The 17,109-nt window shown below is 43.0% G+C and overlaps 1 protein-coding gene across 1 annotated transcript in view; it reads right to left on the reverse strand.

Annotated features, from left to right (window-relative positions):
• Positions 1-2,763: 2,763 nt before the first annotated feature.
• Positions 2,764-17,109, reverse strand: part of KCNH5 (potassium voltage-gated channel subfamily H member 5) — a 163,105-nt gene continuing 148,759 nt past the window's right edge. The window contains exon 11 of the mRNA XM_050336758.1: positions 2,764-16,611. Coding sequence (XP_050192715.1) covers positions 15,664-16,611 — 948 coding nt within the window. The 3' untranslated portion in view covers positions 2,764-15,663. The remainder of the gene's footprint in view (positions 16,612-17,109) is intronic.

Consider the following 17,109-nt stretch of genomic DNA (forward strand, 5'->3'; position numbering starts at 1 on the left):
CCTCCTTCATGCCAACAGGACAAGATACGGACACAGAGATGCAGATTCAGACCCTTTGCTACAATATTTTATTTGCCCTAGACTTTTTAACCCACTCAGTGAGAGTGTATTTTAAAAGAACATTTAAAAGTTGTGCTGGGCATATGAGAAACAAACCTTTCATATGGTCTCTGTAAACTGGGAATGGCTTGCAAACCAAATCTCTACTTCCAATCAGGATGTGTATTTCTGTCTAACCAAGGGCAGAAGAGCATCTCCAAAAAGCTGTGGCAGGGACTGCTGGGCAGCTGCTGGTGCTGGCAGTCCAAAAACACTGAACTGTGCTGCCACTAAAGTGTTTGCAGAGTCACATTTGCTGTGTATGATACCCTCTTCAAATATGAGTCCCACCCTGCCCAAATGCCTCAAACATCCCACTCTTAGGCTTGCAGAACCAGCCTGCTCATGTCTGAAGGTAAGGATTTATGAATTTTCTTAGGTGCAACCAACTGGACAAGAAACTATATTCAGACAAACCTGGCTAGATGGAGATTATTCACCAGGAGAAGGAGGTGCTCAAAGTGGCCTCAAAAATGGCTGAAACCAGTGGTATATATCTCTTTATGCATTTTCTGAGTTGTGCACTACAAGAGTTCAATGCCTGGCTCAGTTGGTGCCCTAATTTGAGCAGCTGTTTTATTTCTATGCAGCCAAGTTCACCATCAGAGAATTTACAGCAGTAAAGAACTTGCTTACTCCATCTTCATTACTTCCCTTAATTGGATGTGTAAGATGGCCACTGTAGCCTAATTCTCCATCAAATAACACAGAATCATAGAATGGTTTGGGTTGGAAAGGACCCTAAAGATCATCTAGTTTCACTCCCCTGCTATGGGCAGGGATATCTTCCACTAGACCAGGTTACTCCACGCCCCATCCAGCCTGGCCAGCCTAACATCACTGTTAGGACAATTAGGAAAAAGCTTTTGTAAGAGAGGTGGCTGTAAAGGGTGCATTGATTTGAGGAAGGAAACTGAACCAAGTCTCTGTCTCAGTCCCTGCTCTCTGCTCCTGCCCTGCCATTGTTAGTAGCTGGATCCTGAATCAGTAGTAGCATCAGCCCTGGAGAATAAATCTTCAGCCCAGTGCATTGGATGATGTTCTCATAAAGGGAATGAGATGTGCATTTATTAACTAGCTTCCCTGGCTTCCAGGGCTTGTTTAGGTAGAGGTAATATGCACAGGTAAAGCAATCTGCAAAGCAAATATCTCCCTCAGGGCCTCAGCAATCTCAGGGACTGATCCTGCATCTTGCTCAGCATTCTTACCACTTGCAGGGTAAAATCCAAACCCTATGTGCAGGGGGTGGAAGGAGGTTGAGGTCTGGTGAGGACCAGTCCTGTGGATAATGATAGTAGTTGCCAGCTTGCTCAGGCACAGCTGCACTACAACAGAAACCAATGCTGTCAGCCAGTAACAAATTAGCTCCTGCAAATAAATCCACTCCCGCTTCATCCTCCATCCCAACAGCTCCCTTTCTCAGGGCTAGGAGGCACAGCCTTGACATGGTCCCAAACTCCCACTTGGAAAAAGCTGCTGTGTTGATGCTGCCAGCTTCCAATCTGGCAAAGGCCAACCCCAATTACAAAAGACGAGCAGCAGGAGCAGTCTCTGCCACTGGTTTCTCAGTGATGGAAATTATGGCCTGTTCTACCAGTGCTTGCCATGAAGGCTTTGGGCACTTCTCCCTCCTGTGCTGAGCCCAGGGTCTTCTCACTGCAGCCAAGGATGCTGAGAGTAGGCACTCAGTGAGTCAAAAAAATAAATGCTCAGCAATGAATGTTTTTCACCACAAATGTTTTTCTCCACAGAAAACCTGTCCCTGCAGATGGCAAGACTTATCTGTGGACAACTAGATTTGGATGCTTTACCCTCAAACTGAATTAGTGCCACTCTGTCTCTCATAGCTATAATTACTCCTCTACACCTGGACACCATCCCTGGCTGGGACAAAGCCTGCAGGATTTGGTCAAAGCTGCTTAAATGACAGAATCTTGAATCACGGAATATTCTGAGTTGGAAGGGACCGTTGCAAGGGAATAGAAAAAATCTTCACTGATTTCCACGTGCTTCGGTTTCTGCACTGAAGGACCATAAGAGCAACTCTGGTTTCAAGAACATGTCAGCAATGTTGTGTGTATTTATGCCAAAATAAGGCACTTATACCTTGGCACAGGAAATTCTTTAGGGAATGTCACTTGCGACAAAGCTAATGATGTAAGAAGTAAAGGGAGCACATGTCTTAGAAATTATTTAAATTATCAAGTGAAACACTTCTGCCTCTACTCCACAGTCCCAATCCTCATTTTGCATCTGAAGTGTAATTTTTTCGAAGCAAGGTTACACATTTGCAGCAAATAAGGTTATAAGCTAATACTTATTACCCACTTAGATAAAGTATTCCCTCTTCACCTCAATTTGCTTGGGAGAGGGAATTAGATACTACAGAAGTTTTATGGACGAGATACCTGTGACCACTCAGCTTGATTTATTTCTCATTTTCTTCAGGCTAGCAAGGAGAGAGGCCAAGCATTGTTCCTATTGTCCTGTAGAGAAGCTCTATTCTAACAATAGATTTATGTTTCTACCCCATCCCCAAGCCACCTAAAAATAAGATTTTATTTTGCTCATTAATCTCAACAAATTGTGGTCTGCTTTGGCCGGGAAAACAAAAGCTATCACTGTCATGGTGCCAGAGCTCAAGAGAAGTAACAACACAAACACTCAAGGTCAATAAAATGCACTTTTTATTCTGTATCAATGAAAATATAGCCACATGTAAATAAAGACGTGTGGAACAAAAAAATCGACATTGATCCTCCCTGAAGAAGTACAGTTCATTGTGCTAAAACCCATAATCCTTTGGGTTAGAAACAGTTGTCTGCCAATGCTTTAAAGTGACCCACGTTTTTCCTTGTTGTTGAATTTTAGCAAACAGAAAAAAGTGCAACAAGAAGCCTGCTACAGATAAAACCGATTTCAACCGACCACACATGGCAACGTCCAAAAGTGACAGGAGAGTCACGATTAACGAAAGCGTCCCCACGCATTCCTCCTGGGCAGTCACGCGAGTGGTCAAGGGAGCATCCCCTCTGTACAAACTGATGTGTGATTTTCAGTAGAAAGATGGTCCTTCCTCGATGTGATCAGATATGGTAGCAGAGGTGCATTCCTTCGATAGCTGTTCAGTTTCAAATGCTTTATTATTTTTTTTTTCTCTAGGTTTTTATAAGCTTCCCGCTGTCAAAATATACAGTTCTCAATTGCTTTTGTAGAAATAATCCTGAAAGGCAGAGGCATTTAAAATCCCCCCAAATCCTCAGTATATTAACAAGAGCAAAAAAGATAGCTGGGCTGTTCAAAAATATTGTCAGGAACATGAATGTCATTTGCATTGGCTAGTGTACAAAGAGCAGCAAGTAGTAACAAAAGAAACATTATCTGAGCAATAACCCTTTCCCCCAGTTTCTTCCTTGCAAAAAAAATTTTCTCAAAATATTTTTCCTCCTCACAGTCCAGTGTCTGCGAATCACGTACATTCAAAAGCTGCAGTTAACTCTGTAGATCAGGTTTTCCAACATGAGCTTTTATAACCAGTTGTTTTGCCCAAATTCTCCATGAGGGTTGCACAAACACCATTCTATCACCCGGTGCTTTTTCAGCTAGTGGGACACCTTGAAATTTGAACTCAAAAGTAAGGACCTCAGGGTAAAAAAGGAGGCTTTCAAGCCCATTATGCTTTGAAAGTGGTGCTAATGTTATTGGAAAGATTCCCACAAAGCAGGGATGAGCATTGGCATGATCCCTGTTAGGTGCTCAGGGGTGCAGAGAGACGCCTCAGCACAAGTGTGGGGCAGGGAGCAGAGCATTGGTCTGGAGATACAAGGAAAGGAAACAAAATGCACATTGGCCATGCAGCTGCATTTCAGCAAAGAAAAAGAAAGAGCAGGCAGGTTATGCCAAGGATGGGTGCTCAGCACAGACCTGTGGGTATCCCACAAGGGCAGGCTGGTTTTTTAGGTTTGGCATCTCTGCAGCCTTGTGCAGCAGCTCCTGCTCAGTTTACTTTTCGGTTGTTATTTGCTGTGAGGGGGGGAAGCCTAAGAAAAAAAAGCTAGAAAAATAGTACCATGTTTTGACAGTAAAAAGGTCCTCTGTGATGACAATTCTTTCAGAAAAATCTCCCCCTGCCACTAATTGTGAGAATACTGTGAGCATTCTTTTACAAGGATGCTTCAACAGACACCACTGCAGAGCTGGGGTTGCACAGACACAGGCAGGATCATGCCCATCCCTCATCACTCTTTCCTCCCAGTATATATTCCTCACATATTTTTCTTCATTTAGGAGCTTAGGGTGACTAGTTGCTTCAATATAAGTGGGAACTCATAAGCATATGAAAGGGATGGGGGAGGCAGGGGAGGAATCCTAAAACCCATGCCAAAACTGGCCCTCATAGAGCCAGGATTTCACTTTTTGAAGCCTGGTCTGGGGTAGGGGCTACACTTCATATAGTCCTGCAGAAGCTGGCCCTTCCCTGTGTGGTGCTCTGCTCTGCTCCAGGTGTGGACAGAGACGAGGAAACACAAACAGGACTCAAAACCTGAGCTCCTCTGCCCACAACTGAATCAGCAATGCTCAGATGGAGGGCTGCACGGCAGGATTCAGTCTCACGGTGCCTGGTGCTCAACCCCCTGTCTTTGTCATCGTCTCTCTCAGTGGTAGCAATAATAACTTTATTTTTAACTGTGCTTCTCCCCAGAGAGAGTCTGCACAGCTTATGTACATATCTGACTTGTGCAAGGATATTCTAGACAGTCGTGAATTTTGAGCAGTTACTTTGGATGGAAATTACTGACAGTTCAGACACCAAGAATGTGTCTTTTGGATCCAAATATGTGTTAATTAAAAAGTGCTTTTCTCTGATGGGTTCAGCTGATTTTTATGGCAATTCACCTTGCTGTCCCCATCTTCAAACACATCCTCTACATTTCTGCCTGCAATCATCATGCAGCATTTAGTAGGGCATGAAATCTTGGACCCATTTGCATTAGACAAGGGCCTGACATTAAAATTCTAGCACCCAGAGTTCTCAGTTTTAAGAAAGCTCAGCCCACGCTGGAACTCACTGTCCTGGTCCCTCTGTGAGAACTGGGTTTGAGTTAGAGAAATTAATGGAAACCTTTCCAGTGACCTTAATAAGAATATTTACACAAGATGTTCAAAGCCCGAAAATATTTACCTCCAAAATAGAGAACACAATTTAGAAGATCTGCTGAGACCACTTTACTGAACCACTCAGTCACTGGCTGGTATTTAAGCAGGACATTAAAAAATCAGCTCTAACTACAATTCTTATTAGCATATTATTTCTTCTGAACACAAATAGCAAAACAGATCATTATCTCATTGATGATGCAACATCACTTAATCAATCATTTCTACCAGTTGCTAGCCTAGTGAGCTAGGCAAGTAAACAAGAAGTCAAGAAAAGAAGGAAGGAAGGAAAAAGAGAGAGGAGATAAACAAACAAACAAAGGAAGGGAAACACTGTCTTTCATTGTGGAAAATACTCTGTTTCATATTACAAAGCTTTCAAAACACATAGAAATTAAACCAAGATATGCAGCTACACCTGCACATAAAAGCCCAGCCAAGTGCACTATGCATAACTACAGTCAATAGGTATGTAAGGTTTATGAAGCATATCGTGTCCTAATTCATGTGAGAATGGTTTGTAGTACTAATGGGATTTGGTTACATAAACTGTGCTGATAAGGCATTGGAGCTTTAAACAGTTAGCAAGAGTATTTTTACGGCTGGCATGTTTTCCACACAAAATATGGTGAACCTTTATCTCCACTGCAGCCCCACAAGCTGCAGGCATATCGGGGTGTCCCATGTCCCTTACAGGGCCACAAATCTGGTTAAGGGCAAATAATTGACAATCAGTGACAAGCAAGGAAGGGAACAAACCTGTCCTAAGAGAAATACTGCAGTACCAGCTTTAGGAGCATCTCTGAATCACTGTGAAACTAGTGGCAGGGGGAGGCTGACACTGAGGTTTGTTATGAAATGTTGCCCATGCTAGTAAAACAGTGCTAACTATTGCATTTGAGGAAACATGTTTTGTGTTCAATGTTCTGGGAAAGCTGATTAGCCAGTTCTCCTCTCTGTAGAAACAAGCCACTGCTCCCCTTGTCTGAGTACAGGGATTTTACCAGGACAGCTGAAAGGTACATTTACAGACCTGCTTTGCACTTTAACGCCAATGAGCTTTTTGTCTGGTATCAGTAAATTCTCCTGCTTACATATTTAGCATTCCTTTGGCATGCATTGTCAGATAAATCCTTTATTGTCTTTCTGGTGGCTTGCCCAATTCCCACCAGGCAGATTTTTAGAACCCAAATCCTGCCTTATTGCTAGCTACTGCCTCTCCCACTCGATAAATTGAATTTACCACTTTATAGAATTAGGCAGTTGGTGGCCCTCAGCCCTTCCTTTAAGTAAAAAAGAGATGTGGCTGTGAATCTACAGAGCACCAACAGGCAGTAAGAAGAGTTGGGAGGTGCCACTGTATCTTTGCACCGATGATTATTTTCTAAAAGCCCCACTGTGGGAAGACCTGCAGAATAAAATCCCTTCTGTCATTGATTTCAGGAGAAGGATGCTTACACTGACCTACTGATGACCCCAAAATGATGAGCTCTGAACACTCGCCAAGTGCAATGGTGGTGTTGGCATTCAAAAGCCGAGCTTAAACTACTAGTTTAGGTGACATTTCAGCTATGTCATTTTAAAGTACAACCTGATTGAGCTTGTTTGTAATGCCAGAGATCCTAATTATACCTAAAATCATTAAAAAAAAAAAAAAAAAGAAGCTGTTGCCAAACAGCATTTGATGATTCGAGTGAAGAAGGCAGTAATTAATCCTGCAGGGACAACAGAGGACTAATTAGAAGCAGAGCAGAAATTTTGTTTTCCTTTAGAAAAAAAAATGCCTTTTACCATGAGAGCTCAGATAAGACACCCAATTTACAAACTGAACTGTGACCTCCCACTAATGGTCCTGGCAGCAGCCTTGGATGCAAGTCGATTCCCAAGTGATCAGCCAGAAAATGCTGGTGGGTTTTTTTTTTTTTCCCCTAGACAAATGATGTGTTGAGAGAGAAAAGAGGTGCAACATCTCAGGAAATTCTTCTGAAACCAAGTCCAGGACAGGAAAGTGCCTGCGTGTCCTGGCATAGCACACATGGAGATGCTGAGGAGAGCCCTAGGGTCTGCCCGAGGAAATGAAGAGAACTTTTACTCTCACTACGTGGCATCGGTTCAAATTGCTGCTGGTGAAGTTCACCAAAGATGTAACTGGAGGAGGAAACCAGAGGAAATGGTCACACACATGGCAGATGCTGGACTGAGTGTGAAGCTGGTGTCTCACTTGAGTTCTCCTCCAATTGGCTCATTAAAAACCAAAAAGCACTCCAATCCCTGCTATCTTATGCAACACTGTGCTGTTCAAGACTGTACAAAAGGGCCAGAAATAAAACAAAATAGAAATGAATGTTTGTTTAATAAGAGAATGCCCTGAGAATGGCAGAAGGCTTGTCCTGTTATTCCTGTTTAATTTGGAGACTTGCTGCTAAGATTGGAAAGGATTTTGTGAGTAACCCTGTGAGCCATCATAGATATTGAGGAGATTGCTGAGTCTGGAAAAATAGCTTGTCAGTTAAATCTAATAGTGTCAGTTAAATCTAAAAGTACCACCTTTGAATGTGCCTAGAAAAGCAGGGAATAAGCCTGGGAATGGGGCTTGGGCAGACTCTAGGGATGTGCATGGGCTCCACAGATGTGCCCAGCTCCTTTGAAAACACCCAGGCCTTTTCAGCAATGGTGTCCAGACAGACAATGAGAGGAGCAGGCTGAACCCAGAGGGATGAGAATCACTTCCATATCCAGGCACTAATGAGATACCTACTTGTCACTGCCCTTCACACCTTTCCTACAGCCTTGGATGTGCACATTTGCCAGGGCAACACTGAAAACCAGCTCAAATGCCATTGATTTTTTGATGGCATTTTCAGACACTGTAATCAGCTTTCACTGGACTGGGGATGAGGCTGGAAGAGGGTGTGGGTGTTGTTGATGCATCCATATTAGCCCACTGCTTCCAGAAACTGCATAGTCACCGAGACATTATTCTCAGTGTTTGGCATCAAGAGTGGATTTTAGCTGATGCCTGGTAAAAGGCTTGATTTATTTATATGCCATAGTTTTAGAATATGCCAAATTTCTCTGGTGTCTGCTTGATGAGTATTGGCTGTTAGAAACAGTAATTATCTTGAAAATTGGCACCACATTCCTCAGTGTGGTATTTAAACTAAAAACTAGAAAATAATGGAATGTAACTAAGAACTTTCCAAGTTTACCTCCTGTTTGTGCTATTAAAATCTACAGAATCACTGCATGGTTGAACACCATAGCTTGGAAGGGACCTTTGGGAAATCACTTGGTCTAACCCTCCCTGCTTATAGCAGGCTCTGCTTCAAAGGCAGAGTCCATACACCGATGATACACAGTTTGGATACTACATGCCCTTTTCCAACAGGTCTTTGGCTCTCCTGAAGCCCACATATTCCCCTAAGGATATGTATTTGAGTGTCCTCTAATGGCTCTTCCCTGTTCCACAGCTGTCACCCCAGAAAGGTCTGCCAGCCTCATCCTTATACACCACCTGAAGGAAAGAGGAGTCTGCCAAATTCCAAATAAATAAATTTTGGAGATGCAAACAGTCACTATGCAGAGACAAGTCAATACAGACCTTCAGTGGAATATTGTCACTATTTTTTAACACCATTCTTTACATCCTTCTCCTCCCTCTCCCCACCCTCCTGCCCCTGCACAGCACAGAGCCAGGGCTCTGCTGCGTCCTGGGCACTCACCTCTCTCTGCCTTGAAAGCTGCTCTCCACTAAAACTCTTCCCTTCACTGGATGTTTCCAAGCCTTGTCATCTTTCCACTACATGACACAACTCAGCAACAAAACTCCTATCATCACCCTAAACACCCCAGAACAGCCAAAGATCCCAAATAGATGACAGTCTTTCACTGTACAAAAATTGACTGGTGATGCCCAACTGTGCCTTGGCATTGCACACCATGATGAAGAGCACCTCAACCACTATACACCTGTGACAATGAGGGTCCCTGGACTATGCTGTCATGGTATTGGGGTAAAAACTTAAAAATCTGATCACCGCAAGCCAAGAATTGAGCATCCTAGTGTCTTTACGAAACTCTAATTAACAATTCAGGAGGTGAACACTTTGGCTGCATGATGAGACATTTCAGTGTTCCCTGTACTGTCAGTCACATCTATGTGAAAGTGCTTCAGTGCTGGAAAGATGGTAAGCTGACTCTTTTAAAGAGACACCTTTTTATACAAACAAGATCAGGCTGGGAGATTGAATCATGGGTTGGATTCACTCCATTTACCCTCTAGCAGCCTACAAATCAAATGTCTAATCTGAAGTCATTACTCTACAGTAAATGATGAGAGACTGGTACCTCCAGAGCAGGATTTATCCCACCTGTCTGAAACACCTGTCTTAAATGAACCAGATCTGATTCCCCATTCCAAATGGTCAGGTATATATCCATATGGTGTGTCTATACGTCCTCTGCAGGCAGGCAGAAATATACTCTGCCATTGCTCAGTCTTAACTGAATCAGCTCTGAATCAGACAAAATACAGTCATGTCACTGGAGGGGGGAGGTCTGAGCCCAACCTAATACAAAATCCTTTTTATAGGGCTTTTAATTAAGGCTAATTGATGTGTTCATGGCAGACAGCCAGATACAGAGTTGATTCACACCCATAGTCTCAGACTGTGGGCCAAGCAAGCTTACATCTCCAGAAAATAGTGAAGAAATGCACTTATCTGCTTCATAGAAAAAAAAGATAAAAAGGTTTGTGATGATATTGCCCCAGATTCCTGTTTCCACCTGCCATGCATCAGGAAGCTGATTAACATAACATAACATAACATAACATAACATAACATAACATAACATAACATAACATAACATAACCTAACCTATAAATACAATTTATTCAGCATGGCCTGGTCAAGCCCTTTTTGAATGCTTCTACCACTGTAGTATTCAAAATCAATATATGCCTTCTTGTCCCACTGTGAACTACAAGGTCAATTTTGTGTCTGACTAAATGTACCCTCAGTAAGGATGATTTTAGTTTGTTTGTCATTTGTTAGATATCCCAGAGCAGATCTTTGCACAGTATTCTTTATGTCAGTGAGAACATTCACCACTTTTCTGCCAGAAATAATGTGGACTTCTTTATTTTAGCTCCATTCAGCACCTTGCTTTAAGAATGTGTTTCATTTGGAAACGCACTATAATGTATTAAACCAAATAAATACATGCAGATACGGTGTTATCCATTTGTACCAAAAAAAACCCAAAGGGAAAGTTATAAAAAATATTCCCAGATGTGGAAATCTAGATGGATCAAACTTCTTCCTGTGGGTTCCATGGGAAAGCACCACACAGATATATGTGAAGGGCTGGGGCCATCCAGGAAAAATGACCGCATTAACTTTTCTATTTCCTTCCTTAAGTTCCCTGAAGGGTATCAGGGCAGATGAGAAGTGACAAGAAAAATGCAAACTACTGCTGTTCAGTGCTCACAGCTCTCACTGCAACTCAGGACAGGGGAGCATCACTGCCTGGGCTGCCATGGAGAGATGGGTTTCTCCAAAGGAATCCCACTTTCCAAACCCTCTCTAACGAGTTTGTTAAAGCATTATAGATCCTACAGACCTGAAGATATGTGTTAACACAGGGGTTTCTGGTACAAAAGAAAAAAAAAAGGAACTGAAAAAGAGCTTTTAGGTGCAGCCTATTAAAAACAACATTAACAAAACCCATTCAAAGCCTCTTTTGAAGAAAATTGTATTTGAACACTTCTTTTAACAAACACGCATCACTTTAACACCACCTCACTTTGGAAAAAAATATTTATTTTAAGAAACAATCTGTCCAATTCTGACATCCAGAAAGATAGGCTTGGGTTTTCTAAATGCTCAATTTTTAAGTAAAAAAGTGTCAATGCCTTATAGTATATCCCTCAATGTCCTCACTCCCAAATTTCACATTAAACATTTGGCTTTTTTTGTTTTCCCATCCCAGTTAAGGACATCTTTTCCCCCAGAAGGCCTCCAAGCTATTTCATGAGCACAACATCTGTTTTCTGACCCATGCAAACGATGACGTCTGTAGAACTGTCTCAGTTACTTCCAGAGCAACTGCTCTCAGCTTGCAAATAGGAAATTGTTATTTCTGCAGCTTCCAGTTCTCTAAAATTGTCCTGGGATCCAAAATACACATTAAGGTCCAATATGATTATCAGACTCAAGCTTCAGTTCACACCTGTGCAATAGGGTTACTTTCCATGAGGTGGTAAATGAAGACTGAAGTTGAGTCTAGCAATAAACCCAAACCTTGGTGCCAGCAGCATCGAGTCCCTGTAGTTGTTTTACTTCTGCAGAACAGGGAAAAGAAAAATGGGCAAAGCTTAAGTTTGTCACTTCCAGAGTCAGCTCTGCTCTAACCCCTGTCCCCTGGCAAAGACAGAAAAATGGGAAAAAAGGATTTACAAATACAGATTCAGAAGAACCGAATCTTCACTACAACACAAATTTTTTTTTTCAGTTATTATCCTGAAGTGCTGTTCTATCTTGTATATGCAATGTTACACACACACAAAAAAATATGCTATTAAAAGTACTCCAGTTATTTGCTTTGGAAAGTGTTTGCTTTTTTTTTTTTTTTTGTACACATTTTATTTCTATTCCAAAGTCCAGAAAGATAAAATCCACTCGTGTGCAGGTAAAACGCTTTGAACACACAAAGCACAAGGTAAGTGGTAAGGATGCTGTGACCAGCATCTGGCAGGAACATCTGTACAGGAATAGAGCTCCTAAAGGAAAGGAGAGCATGCAGCCGAGAGCTCCCTCCGCGCCGCGTGTAGCTGCTTGAGCACTGGCCTGGGTGGAAGTGACACCTTTGTGTCCTTATTGCACTTAATGACTACAGGTGGTTGCTTTCAATCAAGCCTGAACTACAAGAGTATGTATGACTCATGCTTCTCTAAGAGAAAGGGGATGCCCCAGTCGGCAGCGCACTCATCGCATCATGCACAACCGCGAGGGGACGGGAACGGCGAACCGGGAACGACTCCATGAAACAACACGTAATGTTCCCGTCACGAATTCAGGAGGCAAAGTCCTTCAGAACTGTACAAGTCAAATTTTCAGAGCAAACCCACAAACTGGGCCCCCGGATGCCCCCACCCCTCCCCAGCACACAGAGCCTGGGACAGTCCACTCACCCACAGGCTGCATTGACTGTGTCTGCAGGAAACCCATCGTGCTACTGCCTCCTACAAGGTACAAGCTGGTTCCACTGAACTTGCTATGGATAATATCGGAATATCAGAGTCAAAGCAGCAGTGGGAATAGACCTGGAAACACCATATTTGTTTCATGAACTTGGTATTTTACACTATTTAGCCACTACACATTTTAACCACTCAAGTTGCACTTGAACTGTAATAGACATTCTGGGCCCGCCCAAATAATTTTCAAGGTCAGATTAATCCTGTTAACACATTCTCTCATTGTAAAGTGGCACAAAGTTACACCTGACTTGCAAGATAATCCTAAACAGAGATCCCTGTGCATGCCATGCAGTTCTACCTAGAATTAGTATCAGTTACAGAGAAAGAAAAGAAGTCTGTCACAAAGGCAGAGGAATGCCATTAAGGCTAAAGCTTTCTAAAAAAGTCACCCCCCATTATCCTGCTGGCTCTTTTGCAGCATCACTTCATGGCAGATTCATGCATTCAAGGAACTTTACCAAACCCTGGCCCCCAGATAGCCTGTGTGCCTCAGCTATTCACTAGGCAGCCCTGGGCAGTCACCCTGTGTCTGTCCTAACCAGCAAACCAAGTCAGGCAAGAACATTCAACACTTCAAAGCTTGGCACTTAAACTGTACCCACAAGGTCTGTGCAGACTCCAGCAGCCTGCAGCAACTACGTAACTCCCTAAGCCTGTAAACACCCCCCACACCCCCCCAATTCTTTCAGACTCCCAGGGTGGGATTTATAGTAGGACACGGAAGGTCCTGCTGTTCTGCAGGTGCAGATTGTTCTTGCAGTCCAAAGTGTGGCTGCAGAGTTATGGAACTGCACTTGTGTCAGAACAGCAGCTGCAAAATACCACCGAAAATTTTGACAGCAGCCACCACAGCTGTGGAAAACTATAATGAGCAGGTGGTCTGACCACCAGGCTTTGGGAAGAGCTGTCCCTTTCCGTGGCATGTGGCATTTTATACTTCTCTCTTGTTTTCTTTTTCTTTTTTTTTTTTGTATCTATAATTTCCCGAAGGAAGGGACAGAAACAGGAGAACAGAAAAGAACAGCAAATAAGAAAGACTATCATCACCCAAAGAGCCTCCATAAGTTGACACAATAGAAGCAATGACTTCTTTGGCTTTTCTTATGAGCTTTTTGAGGTTTAGGGGTTTCAGTCTCATAGCTGAAAATACGTTCACCCTAAGATGCAGGTTTCCAATTGCCACTATTGATGGTTTGTTTGGGTTTTGGGGGTTTTTGTTAGTTTTTCAGAAGTGATTTAGTTTAGTCTAGTTTAGTTTTCTAATGTTAAGTGATGGATCTCATATTAGTTTGTGGTAAGGATGCCCACTAATTATAGACATATATTTGATACACCTGATTCATAGTGATGCCTTGTGGTACATACATGTTTTACTCAAGGCACTTTTGAAAACACGGGATCTTGATGCAAGAGGTCATTTAAATCAGAGACAGGGAGAATCCTTCTCTGAAGGAGCCATTGTGCTCTGCTGAGCTGACCTCAAGCTGTACCAGGCAACAATTCTGAAGCTGCAAAGGCAATTTCTGCCATGCATCGCATATACCTGGATTCAAACCAGTGCAAATGGAGAGGCAAAGAACCCCACCACACTCAGGTGCAGATACAAGCAGAGCCCAAAATCTCAGCTCAGAACCAGAGATCAAACAGGATCCAGTGCAAAGCCTGCCCTGCTGCAGCCCTGCTCAGCCAGCAACACCGCATGGAGAGTAATGCTCCAGCCTAGGAGGTGGAAATGGGATCTCAGTGTGATCCAAGACTGGAAGATGGGAGTCAGCTCAGAGGTGGGTCAGAGCCTCTGACACAGACCTAGGGGACTCAGTAAGTGTGGTGACTGGCTGGGCAAGCACTGCAAGCCTGCTCTTGAAGTGTCCCCCCCTCCTGCACTGAAACCTTCCATGAGTCCATGGTAAGAGCAGCAGGCAGCACCCTAGGGAGGACTCCATCTCCCCTACACACCCACCACTCTCCCACCCACACGTCATCATCCAGGTGCCTTAGACTAAAGGGAATTTTCACCCTGACTGGTTATTTTCTCTCTTTGTAAATGCAGTTGCAGACTGATAAATGACCTCAGAAAAGAGAGTGGAAGGGGTTTAACTTCAGCCTTTTAACTTCAGGCTTTCAAACCTGTTCACAAGAAGCTGAACTACGATTGTTCTCTCCCTTGCTCAGACATTGTGCAAAGTCTTTCTGCCAAGGGCAATGGGGGGGACAGTGGGAGAGCAACCTCAACCCTACAAAAATGGGACATGCTAATGAAGATACTGACAGAACCGGACACCATCACTGAGCGCTGCAAAGAGAATTTACATAATGTTACTCTAACTGTTCAGTAAAAATGGCATCAGTAAAAGGAGGCTTTCACGAAAGAAGTTACCCCCAAACACTCAGAGAGTGCAACTGAGTTTCTGTTAGTTTCATTTTGTTACATAAATCACTATTATTATTATTATTATTATTTCTTACTTAAGATGTTAAAAGAGCAGGAGGATATTTGAAATAAAAGGCTGTGCATGCACAATACCCACACAAATAAATTCCAGTGATCCACCCCAGCACCAGGCACGGTGCCCTTCCCTGCCCACTGAGCTGAGCCCTCCCTATAGGAGGAGTAGGGGAATTCATCACCAAATATACAGTATATTGTCATGAAATGATACCAGGAAACAATACTAACAGGAATCTGAACGTGTCCTTCACGTCATATTAATCTACTGTTTAACTCGGCAGAAAAGACAGTGAGGAAATAAAAGCTCAATTCACCCAGCCTGAGATCAAAACTGTCATGGCAATATTGGCAGGTTAGACCCTGATTCTTTAAATAGTACATTGCCTTTGTTAAACAAAAGTCATTCTTTTATTACATAATAGAGATTATAAATAAATGTAAAGTGTGCATGCAGTCAACTGCATATTATACAAGCAATATCTATGTTAATAATTGCTTTCTTTGGCAGGCCAGAATCCAGCTGGACATGCAATATTTACATATCAAAATCCTTGGTGTGTTCAAGTCATATTGGATGCAAGTGAAAATATATATGTATATATATTTACCGTATACACACACACATATATATATATGTATAAAGGTATATATACACCTCTGCATATATACTGTATACATATATACACATAGGTATATGCTAGAAGTGGATTTCATCTTTTTCTGATTCGGGTGATGCAGGCCTTGAAACACTAAAAATATCCTGACAGGATATCTGGGGGGGTAGCTGGGGTGATAAATGAGACTTGGGGGAAGAGATCTGAGATACGTTCTTTTCGGACAATAATTTTAAAATTTCTGCCACCTGCTTCTCAAGGGCAGTCATCCTACTGCTTAGCAGCTGGATATCTTCTTTGAGTTCGTGCTTGACTTCCTGCAGCGTGGTTTGTAAGGCCTGCTCAGGAATGGGGTAGAAAGGACACCTGGCATCCGCCTGAATGGGGCTGTGCTCCAGGGGGCTGCGAGTCTCACCAGCTTTATCCAAGCGAAGGTCACTTTTTGTTATTCCACTGTCACAAGAGTCTGTTTTCCTCAGCGGGTTTTTATTTACACCGTTCTCTGAGTCATTGGACTTGGGGTCGTCGGACAGCAACCCCATGGACTCGGCCTTTGTGACGTTGTTCCAGTCCTCCTTCTTCTCCTCATGGGCCCCCATCGTGTTCTTCAGTCGAAGCCACCCTTTCCCGTTCCCGTTTTTCATCCGCATGGGACTGTTCACTTTGAGACATTTTTGGTCCCCGTTTCCATTTGGCTTGAGCTCCATCGCCTCCCGGTTGTTCTGCTTCGAGGACTCGCTGGTTTTCATGTAGGCCAGGGTGGTCTGGATGGGGGTGATCTGGGACACGGTGACCACGCTGGTGCCCGTGATGGAGGCCCCGTTCTGCACGCTCCGGCTTTCCACCTGAAGCTGGTTCCTTTCCGGGTCGATGTGGGTTGAGCCTTGATTGCGCATCTCCTTTTGCTGTTTGAATTTCTGGAAGAGTTTCCGCACAGGGTGGTCCACAGGGATGCTCAGTGTCACCTCGTTCTTCTGGCGCAGGCGCTCCTCTTCTTCCTTCTTGACATCGCTGATCTTACGGAAGATGATCTATGGGGGTTAAATCCACAACAGAGTCAGTATCCATAGGACATCTCATGTGGTAAATACTATTGTGAGATGGGGAAACAGTATTGACAAGAGCCATTTCTATCTTAATTCTTAATTTTGATCTTCCTTTCTATCTTAATTTTTAGTAGTGAATTCAAACGTAGCTGATCAAGACACAGTAACCTCAGATACATGCCACAGCACATAGAGGGTACATATATACACATATTTTCTTAAAAGTATAGACTAAAAGTGGATTTAATCTTTTTTTGATGTAGAAGATAGAGTCTTGAAGAACTAAAAATACCCTGACAGCAACAGAAGGAAAGAAACTGAATAAAGAAAAGAAAGAAAGCAAGCAAGAACCCAAATACTGTGATCCCTACCTACCCATTACTCACACTCATACGTGCTCTGTCACTATCTTTAGTACAATCAAAAGGAAACAGTAATTCAGTGGAGACTACATAGTTGTAAGATGAATTCAGTGTACATACC

The sequence above is a fragment of the Myiozetetes cayanensis genome, unplaced genomic scaffold, assembly GCF_022539395.1.
Source record: "Myiozetetes cayanensis isolate MyiCay16 unplaced genomic scaffold, myiCay2020 scf6-25, whole genome shotgun sequence".
NCBI classification, from domain to species: domain Eukaryota; kingdom Metazoa; phylum Chordata; class Aves; order Passeriformes; family Tyrannidae; genus Myiozetetes; species Myiozetetes cayanensis.